Source organism: Odontomachus brunneus, unplaced genomic scaffold (assembly GCF_010583005.1).
Source record: "Odontomachus brunneus isolate Ranch 3 - 2012 unplaced genomic scaffold, Obru_v1 Obru_scaffold_122, whole genome shotgun sequence".
Lineage (NCBI taxonomy): Eukaryota > Metazoa > Arthropoda > Insecta > Hymenoptera > Formicidae > Odontomachus > Odontomachus brunneus.
The window spans coordinates 530,667-550,763 of record NW_022639572.1 but is presented as its reverse complement, the minus strand read 5'-3'; the positions used below and the strand labels follow the sequence as shown (position 1 = coordinate 550,763).

At 40.9% G+C, this 20,097-nt stretch overlaps 1 protein-coding gene across 1 annotated transcript in view; it reads right to left on the bottom strand.

Annotated features, from left to right (window-relative positions):
- The window catches only part of LOC116849640, a 463,562-nt gene that overhangs the window by 24,898 nt on the left and 418,567 nt on the right, over positions 1-20,097 (bottom strand). Inside the window, exon 9 of the mRNA XM_032826984.1 lies at positions 11,796-11,941. Coding sequence (XP_032682875.1) covers positions 11,796-11,941 — 146 coding nt within the window. The remainder of the gene's footprint in view (positions 1-11,795; positions 11,942-20,097) is intronic.

The following is a 20,097-nucleotide window of genomic DNA, read 5'->3' as shown; positions in this document are numbered from 1 at the left end:
TCCGACAACCAATTTTGCACCAAATGACTTGTGTGGGCGGGCGCACCGTCCTACTGGAAAACATATGGCTTTCCAGACGACACAGTTTCGATCCACGGCTTCACTACATTTGTCAGAACACGCAAATAAACTTCTTTTGTGACATTTTCCCCTTTGTTAAAGAAATGCGGTGACATGACATCACCCTCACTGGATGATATTGCAAAACCTTCGTTGGACTTATCCGACTCATTGTACTTTGCGATGACATCATACACAATCGATCTCGGGTACCTGAAGGACCGAATGATTTCTGTCGCCGAGCGCCCAGCGCGAACACTTTCGATAATCGCGGCTCTTCGGTTATACTCCGCATTTGGTTTCAACATTGCGACTGTTTCGAGGTTATGATGGTTTAGTACATACGTCAAGCTATTTGAACGCTAATCGCGACATCTACCAGTGGTATAGAACGGCGAGAATTTCAAATTGAATTTTGTCCGAATTTTGGCGCCGCACCCTGTATATATACACTTTGAATATTTTATATATATATATATATATATATATATATATATATATATATATATATATATACAGGGTGTCTGGTAACTGATTGAGCAACCGCCGTCTACGGGTAGAACGGGTCAAAATAATATCATAAAAATTATATACCATTTTAAAATTTTCTCAATATTTATTCCGTAATTAATTAAAATGTATAAAAGAACGAGCTCACGAGAAGCGGAAAGAAATGGCTTACCTCTTAGCAACGATGAGTAAACAGCTGAATTTGAGGTGGAGTAACAAACGACACGTATACGTTACTCCGCCTCGAAATCAGCTGTTTACTCATCGTTGCTAAGAGGTAAGCCATTTCTTTTATACATAGAGCCTGTCCTACCGCTTCTCGTGAGCTCATTCGCTTATACATTTTAATTAATTACGGAATAAATATTGAGAAAATTTAAAAATGGTATATAACTTTTATGATTATTTTGACTCGTTCTACCCGTACACGGCGATTGCTCGATCAGTTACCGGACACCCTGTATAGTTTCCTTAGAGCCCATGCAACTGTTTATCGCAACTACGATAATAACTGAACAAAAACGAAGAAATCGTAAAGAAATCCTCATAGCGTCACGCCCAAGTTGCTTTCCTACGAATATCAATAATTAAATAATAATCGAATAAAGAAGTAATAATACTCGAATACTGAATGGTAGTGATAATAATATCTGCTCGATAATCATGTGATAATATCCGCGAGTGGATAATAACGGAATAACGCTGATCGAATAATCGGTAATAACAATACCTGGGTAATGGCTCTAACAAAAACTCTGGGCTCCACAAAGGCTAGGTAAACCGACCGTCGTAACGTCCCGCTCGGGCCGTTGACTGAGCGCCGCTGGGGGAGAGGAACGCACGACTATATCATGTAAACACGTGTGCGCGAGCACGTGCTCAAGCGTCACGCCATAACACTCTCAACCGTCGAGACGAGTACATCGGGAGCTGCCGAGTTATTTTCTAAATTATTTCACGCCGATTTTTAATACCGCATTTTGACTTCGTCATAATTAAGTGATAATTAACACGAAGTGATAATTATCACTTCGTGATAATTAACACGAATTGAGACGCGTTTTTTTCACGCGAGCAGGTGCTGTGGGTTTTATCGCGACAGGTAATTACCGCGTTTCATTTACATTTTTATTTGTTAGATAAAGAAACGTCGCGAGCAAGTTCCTTAATGCCGATCAAATATTATCAGCATCCATTTATTATTTTAGTAATTAATATTTAATTATTTCTTTAGTAATTAATATATAATTATTTCTTTATTCGGTTGTCATTTAACTATTTTTATTACGTATTGAGAAGCAACTCGAGCGTGACTCGTTACGATTTCCTTACTTCGTCTTGCTGTCATGTGTAATTAATTGATATTATCAGACATTATTATACGGTTGTCGATCAGACATTATTATCATAACCTATTAATTAAACGGTTATTATTATTTCTTTATTCGTCTATCGTTTAATTATTTTTTATTGCCCATTGGGAAGAAACTCGAACATGTAACGAAAATTTATTTTCACCATCTTGCTGTCGCGTGTAACTATTTGATACTAATTTATTAAATTGCTAATTGATACTAAATTAAATTAAATTTCTGTCACAAAGACTTAATAGAGAAGACGCAGTTATGCGGCTCTAGGGGATGCGATGTCTGGTGGATGCCGCGCCAAAGGATTCGGCTAGGACCTGGCTGAGTCGGCTGAAAGGTGAGCTTCATTGATTTGTATTCGTGATTAGAAATCTGTCAAAACTGAACATTTTCTTACTTCGAATCGAGTTCCTTAATGCCTTCATTGTCATGTAAGTAATTAATACTAAATTAAGTTTGCTTTCTGTTGCAGAGACGAGCACTTGACTCGAAGGGGATGCTGCGTCAGAGGATCTGGCTCGGGTTTGCCAGAGTTGGCGCGAAGGTGAGTTTTACTGATTCAAATTCGTAATTAGAAATCCAATAAAACTGGAATTTCTCTTGTTTCGAATCAAGTTCCTTAATGCTTCAATTGTCGTGTGTTATACTAAAAAAATGTGCTTTTTGTTGCAAAGACGAAATGTGCTTTTTGTTGCAGATGACCAGCCGACTCTTAGGAGCTGCTGCGCCGAAGGATCCGGCTCGGGCCAAGCGGGGTTAGCTCGAAGGTTAGTTTCCCTAATTAGCATTTATAAATATAAACCCAATAAGATTAATAATTCTCTGACTCGAAATCGAGATAATTTGAATCGATCAAAAATCATGTTAAATAGTAATTACACGCAAGAAGAATTTTTTCCTGAGTAACATCACCACTTGAAAAATGCTAATTTGTTCTAATTAAGAGATTTATTTGAAACGTTAAGATAAAGGAAAGTGTGAAATATTTTAAGAGTGAATGCATTTCGAAAAATTTTCTCAGCGTAAAAAATATCGCGCGCTTGATTTTTTTTAATATTGCAAACTTCTTCATTCAAAATTATTTCTTCATCAACATCCATGCACGAATCTAATCGGCTTAACACTTTTCTGTTCCAGAAACGAAAGTAGAATGTGGCTGCCCTGATCGGCGGATCGGTGAGTCAAACAAAAAAAAAATTGGTAACAGAAAGACAAAAAGTCTTTCCATGTAATGCATGTTTATGAATCAATGCGATTTACATTGCTGTGGTGTAGTGTGTGTATGTGCCGTCCAATAAAGCACTTTGTTCGAAACAATTGAAACATCGCTTTTACAAATAATAGTATTAGTAATAATGCATTTTTATAAATTTGGCAAATTTTCAAGGTTTTTTTCTCCCAATGTATATATATATTTATTAATTGTTTGACTAACTTAGATTATTAGTTGATTAATGATTTTTGTTGAAGAAAATTTTGATTAATTAAACTGTCTGGCAGATGCCATTAAAGTATCGAGTATACGCTCTGAATTCAAAATTTTGTAAAATATTCAGTTTTATTGAATGCGATCTTCCAAGTGTCTCGATCAGTGCGCCAACGCGCAGAAATTGCGCCATAGAGGTTGCGCCATAGAAAATGCGCAATCACATCACCCGCCCACGATAGATTTTCCGCCGGGGGTTAATTTTCTCGGTTTTCTCTCTCGCGTGAGCTTGCATCGCGATTGCATTTCATAAAGTATAGAGTTCGTTATTAAACAAAATATCGATATCGTACGGCGTCTGCGCGAAGCGATTTAAAGTGGTTAAACCGCGCGCGAAATTAATTTCACAATCGTCAAAAATTTTCAGATTTCAATTTTTCACTTAGAGTTAGAGTTTCTTAACGCGGAACACAATAGAGACAATGCTATCGAGTGTTGATCCCTTGCGAAACGCGATGTACACAAGTCAAACATGCGAACAGTTTGTTTACTTACGCGGCGCGCGACAAGTTCCATCGAACAAAGACAGACGTCTCAAGCGGTAACATTTTTTTCGCAAGAATTTTGAATAGAATCTTTATCTCTATCGTCACAATTTTCATAGTTTTCTTATTTTTCATTCACGCTCGCATTCGCGATTATTAATTTGATGGGTTTGCGAATTTCACCGGATCGTATTTGCGGAAGAGTCTGAAGCGAACTTTACAGCTATATTGCGAAGTTGTTATCCGCAAACGCCTTGCGGAATTGTCTTCGCAAAAGTATTGCGGAGCTATTATCCGCAAAAGAATTGCGGAATTGTCTTTGCAAAAGTATTGCGGAGTTGTTACCCGCAAAAATATTGCAGAATTGTCTCCGCAAAAGTATTGCGGAGTTGTTATCCGCAAAAGCATTGCGGAATTGTCTCCGCAAAAGTATTGCGGAGCTGTTATCCGCAAAAATATTGCGGAGCTATATTGCGGTCTATTACGCTGCACCATCGAAACGTTATATTAAGGATATTCCGTGTCGTACGTGAAAATCTCGCACAGATTATTTCGCCCACGCGTCAAAAGATTTCGCGAGATCGGCCTTCGATTTGCGTCACGTGTTCCCTTCACTCGCGGATTCCGTTTTCTTCGTAAGCGATTCACGTTGCGTGTGTATCAAAGCGATACACTACAACTCGACCATTGCTGAATTTGTCACACATACTCATCGTTTACCCGAAAAACCGATATTCCTCAAAGACGCAGTTCGCGATATTTCATACGCAATTCTCGGAATGTACCCCCAAGAAAGACGAGATTTTTCGTGAAACATCCGTTAGATTACCGCGGTCGGGAGTGAATTACAGGCGACGTGGGACGCGAGGACCATTGCAGTGTCGGATGCAGCGACAGGATGGCTGGTAGACCCTGGACATCGAGGGACGACGCGCAATGGTGAGCGCTCAATTTAGACGCTCATATAGTAGATACAAAGCGTCACTTTACGTAGATTGCATGTACATAGACGTAAATCGCATTGGGTCCGACGGAAAATAAAATAAGAATTGAAATTTGCAATTCGCCGGAGTTACGTAAAAATGATCCAACCAAAGAATTTAGCTCTGAGATTTTCGCAATAGTTCAACGAGTCAAGCATTTCCATTTCTTTAAGTGTACTAACTAGCTCAATCCTTAAAAAAATTTGCAAAAAAACTCGACTGGTAAAAAATAATAAGAATGCTTATTAATTAATTTCAAGGATCTACAAGGCTTGAATTTTTTTTTGTTTGGTTTAAAAAGAAGTGAATAGAGTACCCACTGATAAAAGCTGATAATTTTTTTAATTGGATCATCATTGCATAACAATGGCCAATTGAAATTTCGACTCGGCAGGCTTTCTTTTCGTTGGATTATTCCTTGATAATACATTATATAACTGATATATTTCAACTGATATATTTCAACATGTCATATTTATATGCTCTATTTATGTTATATATGCTTTTTTATGCTCTATATATATGCTTTATATACATATACTGTATATATACTCTATATATACTATTTGATTAATATACTTTATAACTTGTTATATCGTATTATATACGACATGCTATCTCTTCGGAGATATTTTCTTATGCATACGCGTTTGTTGTTAACAAGACGACAAATTAAATTTCGACAAATTAAAGACAACAAATTAAATTATTAAGCCGAGATTCGAACAGATATGTTTTGTGTTTCCGCTAAATTATTAAGCCGAGTTGGTTAAGCCTGTGATAATTTTTTAAAATTTCTTAAAGAAATTTTCGCGTTTGCAAAGCTGTATTTTCGAATGTGACGAGAAGTGTACGTACTTCGTTCTGCACCATCTTGAAAATAATTTTCCAATAACCCATAGTTGCGTTCAAAACGTTAGATCTAGCTCAGCGCCGTAGGAATATCTTACAGTTTTTCAAAATAATTTTCGCGTTCGCAAAGAAGTTTTTTCGAAAATGATGTGAAGTTTGTCTATTTCGCTCTGCATCGTCTCCCGGATCACGTGGAATGCTTCATTTTCGTACGTTCTTTCATCATGCAAAAGGATTTTTCATTCGACGGAGGTAGAAAGAAGTAGTCTTTGCAGAAAAATTCGATGTCGTGATAGTAACTGTTTCTTGTCGTTTTCGTCTCATATTGAAAGACGCTCCGCTTCATTTTCGCACGTACTTTTACCATGCAAAAGAGTTTTCAATTGCACGTAGATAGAAAGAAGTAAACATTGCAGAAAGATTCGATGTTGTAATGGTAACTGTTCCTTATCGTTTTCGTCTCATATTGTGAGATGCTCCGTTTCATTTTCGTAAAAACTGATATTTAAATTTAACATTTTATGTGTCTCAAATTATCCACTCTCATTTATGTGTAAATTTAACACAAAACAAATGTGGTAAAAAATAATACGCATAATATGTAAAAAATTAACACAAGGATTTAACACTTAAATACCGTCAGGAATCACAGTTTGTGTTAAATTGACATGTATATAATGTTAAATTAACTAAAATAAAACGTTACTTTAACATTTGAGAGAAGTATTAATCTATGGTTCTGATAAAATGAAAATGTTAAATTGACATAATCTATGTCTGACATATTAAATATGTCAATTTAACACAATCTGTGATTTCTAACGGTATTCAAGTGTTAAATTCTTGTGTCAATTTTTTCCATATTATGCGTGTTACTTTTTAATACATTTGTTCTCTGTTAAATTTACATATAAATGAGAGTGGATGATTTGGGACACATGAAATATGTTAAATTTAACATCAGTTTTTACAGTTAAAACATCAGTTTTTATAGTGTAGCACACACACTTGCATAACATCTGTGAAAAGATGATAGCGGTATCATGTTAGCGCCTATTTGACGGTCGTCTTTATTCCATAAGCATGTGTACATAAATTCGATATCGTCGGTAAATGATGATAACGTTTTCTTACTAATGATGATTACGTTTTACTTTTTGATGATCGCTCTACGTTATCCATGCTTATCAAATTCGTTGCTCGCTCTGGCATTCTCTTAAGCCAGAAAAAGACAGAAGACAAGAAACAAACAAGAACGTAAAAAGTATATTGTAGATCAAGCTTTAGTGATGTCAATATAGTGTTTTGAAACACATATACGCTCACAAAAATTTGTTCTGAGGAGCAAAATTGATTGAAACGTTGATTTTTCCTCAAATCGACTCTACATTGTCAGAATTGCAACTCTTTTATAAAATCCCATAAGAACAGGTCGTTCAGGTTTATACAACCAGATGATCAAATTTCAATCTGTGGTCTAAAAGGTTTGTTGGCCGAGATACGAAAAGTCGTTGGATTTACCGGCGATCTGATGACATAAAGATGAGACCGAGCGTCAGGATCAGGAATCAGAGTGAACAGAGGGTCGAAATAGAATCATCAAGAATGCCGGGCATGCCACAACCTTAAATCTGCCGGCCGATACCGATCTCGCTTCTATCGATAGTCTTATGAGCGGCCTTAACTGGATCCTGGAAACGCGACGATTCGTCGACGACTTTACGACAGTCGTTACAGACGTCCTGTCGATTCCGTCCGCGGCTAATTGAACGTTTTCTCACAAGATGAGAGAGCGGGCGAGAAGGAAAGCAGGACCCCGGCGACGTTACTCGAGCTCTCATTTGTAACGATCGCAATCGGCGATCTACTTACATGAGTACGAACTAATCTTCCAATTAGCACTGTAGTAGCTGCGTACTTAGCTCGATAAAATTAAATTAATAATGACTCAGGTATATACGCGCGCTATATGATGCAGCTTTTACTAAGTATCCAGCTTGATGTTATTAGTGTTAGAACGGAAAATGGCCGGACCGTTCCTAATTAATGCAAGGAGGAAGCGAACTGGCAGATCCATTCGTGACTTATGAAAATTGTATTTCATATTTGCTGCAAAAATCGCTAGCTTGAGAACGAAACGTTGCACGATGTATCAACGAGTGCGCCAAAAAAGTCACTTAAAATAAAACATAACAGCATTGCAGTGTTGAGTCATATTGTAAACTATATATTATTTTTTTCTGAGGAAATGTGAGGTCACCAACAAGAATAATTATCTTATTCGCTGAAACCGTTCGTCTCACTTAAACAAAGCTCCCGTCTCGAGCAAGACTGTCAGCTAACAAAACGCAAAAGATAATTACGACCATAATTCTCATCTCGTGTTAATATAATTACCTTATCTTACTATATACCGCCGCAAAAAGGTTTCTCTTCGATATCTTTTAGAGTTAGCGACAATCATGAGGATGTGTGTGATCGCATAAGTTTCACCTGTTCATATCAGATTGATATATCCTTTTTGCCAACGACTATACAACGTCACACATCGCGTTTTTATGGGAAAAAATCGGTATTTGAAAACAAAAAATAAAAAATGTATTAATAAGAAACAATTAATAAAACAATTTTAATGGTAATTACATTCCTATCTTAAAAATGTTTTGTCCGTCAATTTATTCGTTGGATTCAACTGGAATCGCTAGTGTCCGGCATTTGCATTCTGACTGTAGTTTTTTACTTCTAAATCGCTTAGGCGCACACTTACGCAGAAAGTCTATTTTTTCTCATGTAAATAATGCTTCAAATTTAAAATGGCTTTTTTCCATGCTTTTTGCAGCACTATGCGTCGTGGCGATGTCAAAAATGTCCGTGAAACTCAATGTGGACCAAAATAAAAAAATATGACTTAAATATTTTTTGTACTTCTATATTTGTGTCAAATTAGAAAGAAATCGGTGTGTAACTTTTGGGTAGGTTTACTTGTCAATGTCGCACAAAGACGATTCGCGTATGCGTCTATGCACGCACGTTTGTGATCTTCAGAGAGCATAACGACCGCGAATCCAGAGATAAGACTCTTTATCGCTATTAAAGAAACTCGTAAAGAGAATACGAAGGTCTTCTACGAGAAGCAAAAAGAGGCTGGGAAAGCTCGGTAAATCTATAGCGTTTACTTTGGGATTTCGTGATTCCAGCAAGGAGAGCGAAAATACATATGGTATATAAAATATTAAATAAATCAAGAACAAAAATGCGCTCTTTATATGGTCTCATTAGAGTTTTTTTAATAAGACGTTTTCTTGGAATCCTGCCCTTACACTTGGGATACTCGTCGACATTAGAGATTGATTTTTAATTAGTTTTAGGACACGGCTACGGAATTTATCGCAGTGGACGAGCGCGCAAGTAATGATCGTGTTCTTGGTAATCTTTGATCGTGCTTCATCCAATATATAATACCCCTATGGTTCCTAATGATCGAATCTCCGGCACGATTAAACGAGATAATTACTTTTCTTGCCAGTCTGGACGCGACCTTATCGAGGATAGCCGAAGGACACTATCGTATCATTTGTCAATGCCTTCTTTTAGTATATAAAGTGTACCTACGGGAAAACAATCTTGCATTAATTATAAAATTTCATTTAATGCCTGATATTGACGTAATTTATATTCAGGATTAGCGAATTGTTTTGTCTTAATATTAATTTACCATCATATAGGAACCTCAGAAATATAACTTACCCGAACAAAATATGAACAATAGGCCATTTGATCCCGCTGTGAATGACAATTTATTCGTATATTTTTTCATGAGCAAGGAGCAACCCTTTTCAACGCGACAGAGCGACTGTTCGCGCGCTGAAAGAGATTTGCGTGTGCGGCCATATTTGTTCTCGCGACAAATGGTCCACGGCACGGGCAATGAAGCGGATTAACCGGGATGCACGACGATTCGATTGCTCGTTTACCACGGCGATCATATGCCAGTAAAACGCAAAACTCGTTCCTACGATAATCCGTCTCTCTCTCATCACCCGAGTGCTCCTTTCTTACCAAGCTCCGCCGACTCGCGCGCACGCAATTTACCTCCACTTTTACCCTGTGGTAAAGCATTTTGCACCAGCGTGTACAAGTTCGAGCCGTTTTATCGAATTCTGATCTTCTCCCTGGCTCCTCTGTCCTTCACCGCCGCCTGAATGTGATCCGACTGATAGTCGTATACGATGCCAGATGTTAGGCCAAGGCAATTTGCGCAACGATCGATTTACGACAGCCGTATACACGTTTATATGTGCGCACACGCGCGCGTGTGCACGGCGCCGTGGTTCGCTCTTCTCTCTTTAATGGAACTCCAATAAAGTCGTTCTCGCCCGAACGATCTTGTATCACGGCTTAACGTGGTTCAATGGCTCGGCGAGCACTGAAGAATTTATTAAAACTATACTGTGCGCTTGTGCGTGTAGTAATGCGAGGATAGTCTCACATCTTTAAATACGTAAATTATGAGCTTCTTCGTCTCTTCCTCTCTACCTCTTGATATAACAAAACATTCTCGTCAATAAATATCCAAAGTAATTTCACAATATTTGGGGGGATTTTGTTCACCTCTGGGGCCGATTAATGAATAATGGCAATATTTTTCCGCAACTGTGCGTCAATTTTAATTTGACATTACTCAAAGTTGATGCGCCAACCACTATTAGTTGGTATACCATCAAACGAGTAATAATGTTAAATAAAGGATAAAGGATTGGGCAATATCATATAATGGATTCCCGTGTTCGTTTACACGCAATGTCCATAGCGGCTCGTAGAGATTTCGGTCTTCGATAGTTAGTGGTTCGAGGAATTCGACGGCAGGATATCCGATCAGCGTTGGTAGACATTTTGTAGACCGTTAGTCGCTTGTTGACGAGCAACTGTTTGGACATTATGCCCTGCTTCCATGTAATCTCACCGATCTTTCCCGGTGTTTCTCGCGGGGAGCGGGACTTTGGGGTGGTTGGTCGTGTGGCGATCCATTACACCTTCACCGCCGTATCATCTCGCAGCATCAGAGACAAAGGACCGCAAGAAGGCGAGGAGGAGGTAGGATCGAAAAGAGAAAAAAAAGGTATCCGCGTCAACTAGCGGCTGTTGCACGCGGAAAGTTCACGTAGCCGTCGACGGTGACAGACTTTGACCGTGGAAGCCGATAAGATCGCTACCCTCGTGACATTCGTCGATCTATCATCCGTTCGAGATCATCCCGCGCCTCCATCTTCGGTAAGATCGTAACGGGATAATGTGCGGGCTGAAGGAAGTCCTGCCATCTGGCAAGGCCTCCATTATTAGGCTGCAAATGAATCAGGGTTAATTTTTACACTCTTAAACGTGACGTTATTCGATAGTTCCCATAACAGTATCCTATTTTAAGTCGCGAGGATTGCATCTCGCTTCAACAATCGATTCCTCATACCAGTTTGTAATGAGAATGTTAATTTCCAACTGTCCAAGCGCGTCACGAAACATTCTCTGCCGCGGAATTATCCCACCCCGATGGGACGTGGATATTCGAATTGGGTAGTTGGCTCCTATCTACGCGAGTTGGTCGGAGGAAAACGATGGACGTGGACGGATCCGCGGAAAGACGTGGGCCGTCGGCGTGTGGGTGTGCTTCACGCGGGCAAACGAAGACGAACAAATACGAGGACGAGGTGAGGTAGAGAAGGAGCGCATTAGGAGAAGCAGATATATGGTCGCGGCATGGAAGAAGGACAGACGCGTCCCGGTTGCAGACCCAGGGAGAGACCGGTGAAAGAAGAGACGGTGGAGAAGAGAGGCGGTGTGGCAGGAGAAGCAGGAGGAGGAGGAGGAGGAGGAACGGGAGACACAGAGGGAACTTGTTATGCTTTGAGAGATATGGCGGAGGCCCGCGGAATACATAATTTTGTAAAGACAAAAATGCTGCGGTCGTGCCTCGGCGGAGTCGCATTTTTCCTTGTTTCACGAAATGTTCAGGCTCGCCTTTCCCTCCTCCCTTCGTCTCTCCGTCCTTCCTACCTACCTTCCTCGTCCCTTCGTCCTCCTCCGCGTTCTCTTCCTCCTCTTCCCTCAATTCTCTCTTTTTCTTCCCCTCTTTCGTCCTCCTGGTGTCCTCCTTGTCCGAGTTACCTCCGCGCATCATCCCCTTCTCGTTTCTCCGGTAATGCGCTGCGGAATGAGAAACGTTTTGTAAAAAATGTATCCGCATCTTCGTAGGTACGTACTGTGTGTATCTAGCCGGGGCATATCGCGCGCGCGCGCGGCTGCGACCGCACAGATGTGTACCGAGGGGAACGTGTTGCCACGTCGTTGCGCGTGTACGTGTTAACGTTGCCGTCGTCGTCGACGTGAATTCTGATGCCGGTGCGTTTGGCAATTTGCGAGTTCCCAGACCGAGATTTGTCGCTGACGCAACAAATACGAGGCGCGACTGGACCCGAATATATATATTTATATTCTTTTTTTTACGAGGCACCGCACCCTCACCCTGTTCCTGACTCTTTCGAATATTCCCAGTCGATGCTTTCGCTTTGCTTTCCATATATCAAATTTTAATGTTCAAAATGCGCGTATATTTTGGAAATTTCTGTCAATTGCAAAAAATTATTCAATTTTCTCTCTCTTTGCTCGCTCGCTCTCTTTTTTTCACGTTGTAAAAATCATATATTTGTCGCATATAAATTATTTTTCAATTACAAATTATCAATTTGTTTTTTATGTTTTTAAAACAGCTAATCTATTATATTTTTCACGTCTCAAAGTGTACAGACATTTTCCGACTACAATTCTTTAACTGAGATATCGGCGAGGTTATAAAGAGCGAAAGACTGTTGTATCGAGGACAAAATGTGGCCAATAAGCGTTTGGTCACGGAAATAGGTGAGACGTGCATAAAGGGGTCTCCGAAAGAGAAATTTCCATAAACTTCCCATCTTCTCGCTCGTCGGCTCGTGTCTTCTTCTACCTCTTCGTCTTTCTTTTGCTCGAGCACGAGTCCGTCTTCTCTCGCGAAGGAAGGAAGGAGCCACCGTCCTCTCTTCCTCGCGCAAACCATCACTGCACTCACTCGCTCTCGCTCCCGTGCATAGTTGAGATCCCTAACTGATTTTAGTGGTTTCCCTTTGACTTTTTGACGGCTTACAAGGGCCGACAACCATTCAAATACTTCTGTAACCGCGTGCAGGGACCGTCGGCTCTATAACTAACCTCAGCTAACTCTTGAGAGGGTCAACTTTCCTCTTCTTCCTCTCTCTTGTCTCTCTTTCTTGTTTTTTTACATGACGTCAGAGATGGGTCTCACAATTAGAGTACTGCTATGGACAATCATGATTCTGATAGAGAAAGTCAATTAGATATATCACTAATAATCTATTGTCAAAATGAATGGTTTCATAACATAAAATATTTTCATCTATAAAATAAATATATAAAATATTTTCATCTATAAAATATTTTCATAAAATATTTTCATCTATTGAACAATAATCAACTTTTAATAGGGTCAGTTATATCTGTAGGCTGTCTGATTGATATCTGTCATTACTCTCTTTCAATTAGTCACATTGTACATGAAATATTAAGTCTTCAAAAAAAGAATTTGGCTTTCTAAAAATATTTTCGTAAATGAAACGACTAACCTAATAATAGATTATTACACATTATATTGATATCATTATACTTGTAAAATTATTAGCGAGTGTGTCAATAATACATGTGGAATAATATAATTAACTGCAGAAGCAATGCAAGTGTGAGGGCAGGCCTGTGGTCCGTTTGGGACCTTCGGAAAGTCGGTGAACTAATGAAGCGGTCAGGCGATCATAAAAGGTAGGCGAGTTGCGCGTCCGTAATGAAGAAATAAAATTATATGTCTCTCTTCCTCCCGCCTGCGTCTTGTCCCTCGTTGCCTCGTCGGTTTGGTGCGTACCGAGGCGGGATACAAGGCGAACGTAGCTTTCGCTCTCTCGCACCTCACCGGAGACTCCATTCTTTTTCTCTCTTTCGCGGTTTATCCGAGTCACCGATCGCGTAGATTCCGAGAACCGGCCGAAACAATATCATAACTCGTTGGAGCCGGGAGCCGGCAGCCATAAATAGAAATGTTCGTACCTGATACAAGGAGAGCCGACTGCTTCGTATTCCACCCGCGTAAGGGGATAAGGGGAAAGGAGTAAGTTGGGATAATTATGATGCGTCTTAAGCGTCACCGACCGATCGGTTTTTGATAGCGTTGCGCAGCGATTCAGGGTAGCATGTGCTACTCGTAGCCTGGGAACGATTGTCTTTGCAGAATCAAAATGCGCGATCGATAGAATTATGAATTTATCTGATAACTTAGCAATACCAGACCTAGTTCGCCGCAGCTATGCTATTCTTTTTCAAATCTTACGTATCGCCGAAAACATTGATCCATCAGGACTTTATAGATTTCTCTTCTTTATAGATTTCAACCCGTTTTCGCGAATGGATGTAATTACATTAACTCGCATATATTACACGAGATATATAAAAAATGTTATGATTGTATAACAATGTGTTTTCCTGAGGATTCCTCAGCAGCTCGCGATAAATATCTCAGCGTTTACGCGAAAGTTAACCCTGACTGAATGCTCGTGAGCCTGGGGAAGCTGAGGAACTGCCGGGTTGGTCGGGGACGGAAGTGCAATAAAACGAAATAAACGATGACGATGGTGCACACGTGTTCGACACAATTACTATTCCGCGGTTGTGCCTGCCCGGTGACTTATGTTAATGCTGTAATTATATCATCCTAATCTACCGAGTATACGGCGCGTATATGTATCCTACGTGGTCGCATCCTATCAAATACCCATCTTGAAAACTACCATACGTGCCAGAATGCAAGTTCAAGCTGCGAGTCCCTGTCGCGGTTGCCGTGAAACTCGGAAAGTACTGAGCATTCGGCGAGCTATCCGAAATTTTTCGAAGACACACGGTTAAATGCAATAATTGACAGCATATATGCAAATAAATTATTAAAAATATAACGATTATTGGGCGTGCATACTTTTAAAGAAAGTTGTTTCTAGTTGTTTCTAGTTGTTTCAGTATCACAACATAATCTTCTTAAAATTTTTAATTCACTTCAACCACGTGAATATATATATATATATATATATATATATATATATATATATATATATCACGCTTCTTTGTGTCGTGCAGATTATACATGATCCGTTCGTAATAAGAGAGAATACGCATTATGCAAATGTGCACATGAGTCGTGTGCAACGCGCCGACAGAAAGATTTTCGCGCGGTGTACAAATTAATTATTTCCTGCAGGCTTCTCGCGCGACAGCCGGGACTGTCGTTTGCCTCGCGATGTTGATAACGAGGATGAAGTTATTCAAAGGAAACTGGATCGCTTTGGTCATCTTTTCCACGGATTTCCGTTCCTTTGACGATTCCACTTCATTCTCTTTGGTCCGAGTCTTTCGACATTCGCCACGGACAGCTCTGGTTGGTTACCTCCGCCTTCCAGAACGAAGAATAGACACTAGAACTACGGGCTGTGCTCGCTTAATCCGCGAATCGAAGCTTTCATGCATAATTCATGGCTCTCCTTCTCTACTCCCCTGCCCCCTACCCACCCTCTCTCCCTCGCTCCCGCTATCTTTTGAATCGGGAACTTTTGGAATTCCCTCTGTCGTTTCTGGAGGGAAAATTTATAGCGCTTATGGCATTCACACTACGGAGAAAAGTTCAAGGTGTTCGGCGCAACCAATGTTCGGGTCCGGAAAACGCACCACCGTGAATCGCTAAGCGGTGTCTGCGGTGACGCGTTAATGCAATTATTATATGTCTCGTTGTAACATATGCCGCGACATAAAACGTTGTCTAGCTTGGGACTGTCATCATGAAAATTGCATTAAATTACGTAAGGCTAAATTGCTGGAAACGAAACGAATGTGTATCTTGATACGAGGAGACTCTCGACCTCAATTTTTATTAATATTACGACAGACACGATTATTGTATTCTTGGCTTGTTCTCTCTCACTTAATCGGTATCCAGCATCTTCCAAATGAAGCTATTCATAGCGTTATTCCTCGAAGACGGACATCGGACGATGCTCGTAAAATTTCTCGTGGAACACGCCTCGTCCCACACAGGGAGAGATCACACTTAATGATGATTGCCGGCGTCACCCGTATGCGATCAATCTCAAATCAGCAATTGAAATTGACACCGACTCGATGACGAGAGAAAGACGCGTGCAAAGGGGAAAATCCCAACTTCCTGCGTCTCGCCTCAGCCACCCGCATATATGCATTAGGCTGCTCACACGCGCGCGGTTCCGTACATAATATCAATTTATGTGCCATAACGGACAGCGTAGTCGCGTGATTGGATCCTTCACGCCGGCTTCTACAACGTGTCCACGGCCGTATAGCGGGTTCACATCTAATACTGCCACCCTATAAATTCTGAAATATTAATAATATCCTTTTCCCCTTGCAACCCCCCTCCGTTTATTTTCTCTGACCGCCACTGCGCGCTACGACGCGTCCGGGGTATGCGGTGTGAGACGGCTTGCATTATCTGAGAATTTATGGTCATTTAGACAAAAAAGGCGTCAGTTCCCTTTAAACTCACTCGTGTTCAATACCTGCTCATCGCTATTGAATCCAAAGACGTAGAGAAATGCTACCTAAGGAGAATCATGCTGTGTAAAAGTAAACGTTACGATTGGTCTAATATTTTGGAATTACGATAATACGGTTTGTACGAATTTACAATTCTGATATGACTACGACAATAGTTACATGATCATTAGATGATGCAACTTGTGTCTCAAAATTCAAATGTATCGGATTAAGTCAAAAACAAAGACTGATTTATGGAAGTACTCGCGCGACTTAAATCGTGCAAAAACTTGCTCGCAACAAATGAAAAAGTGTCGCATTCGTCTACGAAAGCTGCCTACCAAACCCTGATGACTATAATTGTCAAAATGTTAAAATGGCACGTCCATACACTCTCTTTCTCTCTCGCTGCTGTCTAACAGATTTATGGCTGCAGAATTCAGCGACGGTACATGTCTCGCATTCGTACAATTTCGGAGACTATATTAGCATTAGAGAGAGACGGCCGGTAAGGCCCAGGTAGATCATCCTACGCGTTGGCCCAACAGCGACAAACCACACCCGTCTTTGGACAATGGATGACGCACTGCACTCCCTTTCTACTCGCCTCTCCCTTTCTTGAATTATGATTTAGGTGGTTCTATACTTCATTTTAGATGTCGTTCGGCTTCAATCCTCCCGATCACTGATTTCGGAATATTATTTTTGCAAGTCAGATTAGCGCTTGTGTAACGGGCAGACCACGGATCTTTCCCACATGATTTATACGTTGCCCCATTAATAATCATGATCTTTACTTAGTATGCTGTTTTATTAACTTTGAGAAAAAATATTGACGCCGCGCACCATCTGATCTGCGGATGATAACTCTCTGGGAGCGTACATCTGATATTATCGGAATTTATCTTCCAGCTTTGTTACATTTTTAACTTCCATTCAAACGTAGTTAGCGCCAACATTCCCTCTGCAACAAATATTACTGACACGTAGACGTATTGCAACGATACGTTAAATTATGCAACGGAAATTATCGCCATATCAGAGATCATGCGAAGACCATTTGTATTCCATTATGCAGATCTTTATCATCAGACTAGAAGCGATTATCGCACACCAACGCTGAAAAAAGAGCCTTTTCTTTCTTGTGATTTATGACAACATAATCCAGGCAATCTCTGTCGATGCGAAATATCTATAAGCTGAAAGTGATGACATTTCGACGACTGTAATGTCACTGCGATCGCGAATCGTGACTGCGAATAGTTGCGTAACGTTCCAGCTCTCGAGAGTTCAGCGTCGCCTGAGATGAAACCTCCCGTTATTACCCGTACGCGAGATTATTGCGCGAAATCTTCTTCGCAATGCGAATCTTTTCTTTTTTCATGGCACAAAGAACTTTGTATAACATGAGAATGCCAGGAAATCGCGATATTGCGATCAATTGTTTCTTCGAAGAAATTAGCATATCATCAATCGGGTATATGGTTCGATATACTTTTGCATACTGACAACCCCGACGATGTCATCACCAAGTCCTTTCACTGACGAATAATAATAAGTCAATCATGTCGCGGGCGCTGATAAAGAAATCAGTAGGTCGATCATAAGTGGAGGGACCTCCAGCCGCGCGACGCGGACGTCTCTCTGACAAATGAATCTGCCGATATGGCGTTCCCGCGGGATCGAGTCGGCCACGGGCTAACCGGTGACGTCTTCATAACGCCGGCCCTTCCTCCGCCACGTTGTCCGTCACACAAATCGCCTAACCAGCCTTCCAGGATGTCACCGATTTATTTTACGAGCCGGTCCGCGGTCCTGGGCGCGGCAAACCTTCCCTCCCGCTTTAGACTGTTATATTGAGTCTTTACGCGACACGTTCTGCAGGCTTCCGATGCAGGCACTCGGATCGATGGTTTATTGAAAGCCATTACCTTTCTACGGGATTATAAGTTTCGTCCTTCTCGGGAAGGATAGCGACTCGGTCGTCGGTGCCTTGAGGATATCGATACTGGTTTGGCCCCTGCGGGAAGATCGGCAGGATTGGGAGGCAGGGAAAAAGAAAGAAAGTCATAAGGCAGCGCAATCACGTTTCTCGTCTCGAGAGATCGAATCTTAAGATACAGGAAGGATTTCGAACAGGCTTCCTCGCGCCGGTAATTTCACATGCCCAGCCCTTCGCATTTTTGGTTACACTCAAATCATTTAGGCATGGGACACGTGGAAATCGTTACTGATTTAGCCGGGAATAACAACATGAATTAGCAATTGAGTGTTTACGCAAAACTCTGAAATTTCATATTAGTAACTACTACAGATTTTCAATTCACTTTACATCCGTCTCAAGTACAAAAACAATATGATAGCCTGTTATTCGTAAATTGTCTGATATTGTGTGTGCTTTGTAGTAAATTTTTTAATTATTACAATTTGTTTGATATTATATATAGCTTGAATCCTATTCTAAAAAAATTAATCCATGATTAATCGGACGTGTTTCAAGGCACAGAGCTGTAAAGTATCCAAGTTAATTTACGATTAAATTACTTCCGTAACGTTCCTTGAAGGTCAGAATGAACGTCGAAAAAGTGGCAAAGAATTGGAGTGAAAGGTACGTCTACCAGGTAATTTTTCTCGGTAGCTCCCGGTGGAAAACGATCCTTAGGGTAACCTCTAATTACCGGGAGCAATTAGAAAATTGCGCCAGTCGGAGGTAAACTCGATTCATCATCATCCCCTACCGAGAAACCGATCGGTCGAATACCTTCTCCTACGCTACGTTACATTTCATGTAAGCCCGAGTGCTTCAGATTTCAACTCGTAACAATCCGTCAGATTGAACCAGGTAAAAAAAAGTTGCTCCAAAATTGCAAGACAATACGGAAATTAAGATGAATACTTGAGGCTATGTTAAGAAAAATTACCGAATAATAGTTGCAATCGAAACTACCGCTTATGCGCGCTTAAAATTGAACGAATCAATTGTTGAAGGAGCAAATTAGATTATGTTAGATGAGGTTAAGTTGCAAATCTACGCGTCCCTCAATAGGATAAATTCGCATGAGTCGAATGCAACGGCGATTCAGCGGTGGCGCGGTGGTGGTGGCGTCGCGGTCATAAGAAAAATTGATACGTGGGCCTCTAATGGCCCAACAAAAACGCGCCCAACAGGGACAGGACAACAAAAGCATATGCATATTATGAATGGATGAACGAGGCGAAGGAGGAATGGATGCCAGAAATATATTGCCTCGGTGCACCCACTCTCTACGCGCACACGTGGCTTAACGTGGAAGCGCGACAAGGACGGAAGGCATTGCGGCCGTCTAAAGAGAAAGAAAGATTCGGCGCGGGATAAAGAGAAAGGGAAGGCCCGGGTAGAAGATAGGCGGTGGGAGAGGGCCAAGTGTTGCGAAGCTTAAGCATCCTTTGCCTTTATCTACCTTTGTGCCGAGGATGATGGCGCGCGGTGAATCCGTGCGCGACAGAAAATTAGTAAAATCCGGCGGGCAACGCGTGGAACTGTCCGTCGCGCTATCCACCGCCGGATTTATAAGGAGCGAAGGCGGGATTTATGTCGGGCCGTCTGTTATTTATCGGTTTCGATGGCACACGCGATATCGTTACATGGATATCGATACGTCCTTAGTAGGAGCGAGGCAGAGTGCTGCTTGTCCTGCTCCTTGTCCCCTTCTCTCTCTCTCTCTCTCTCTCTC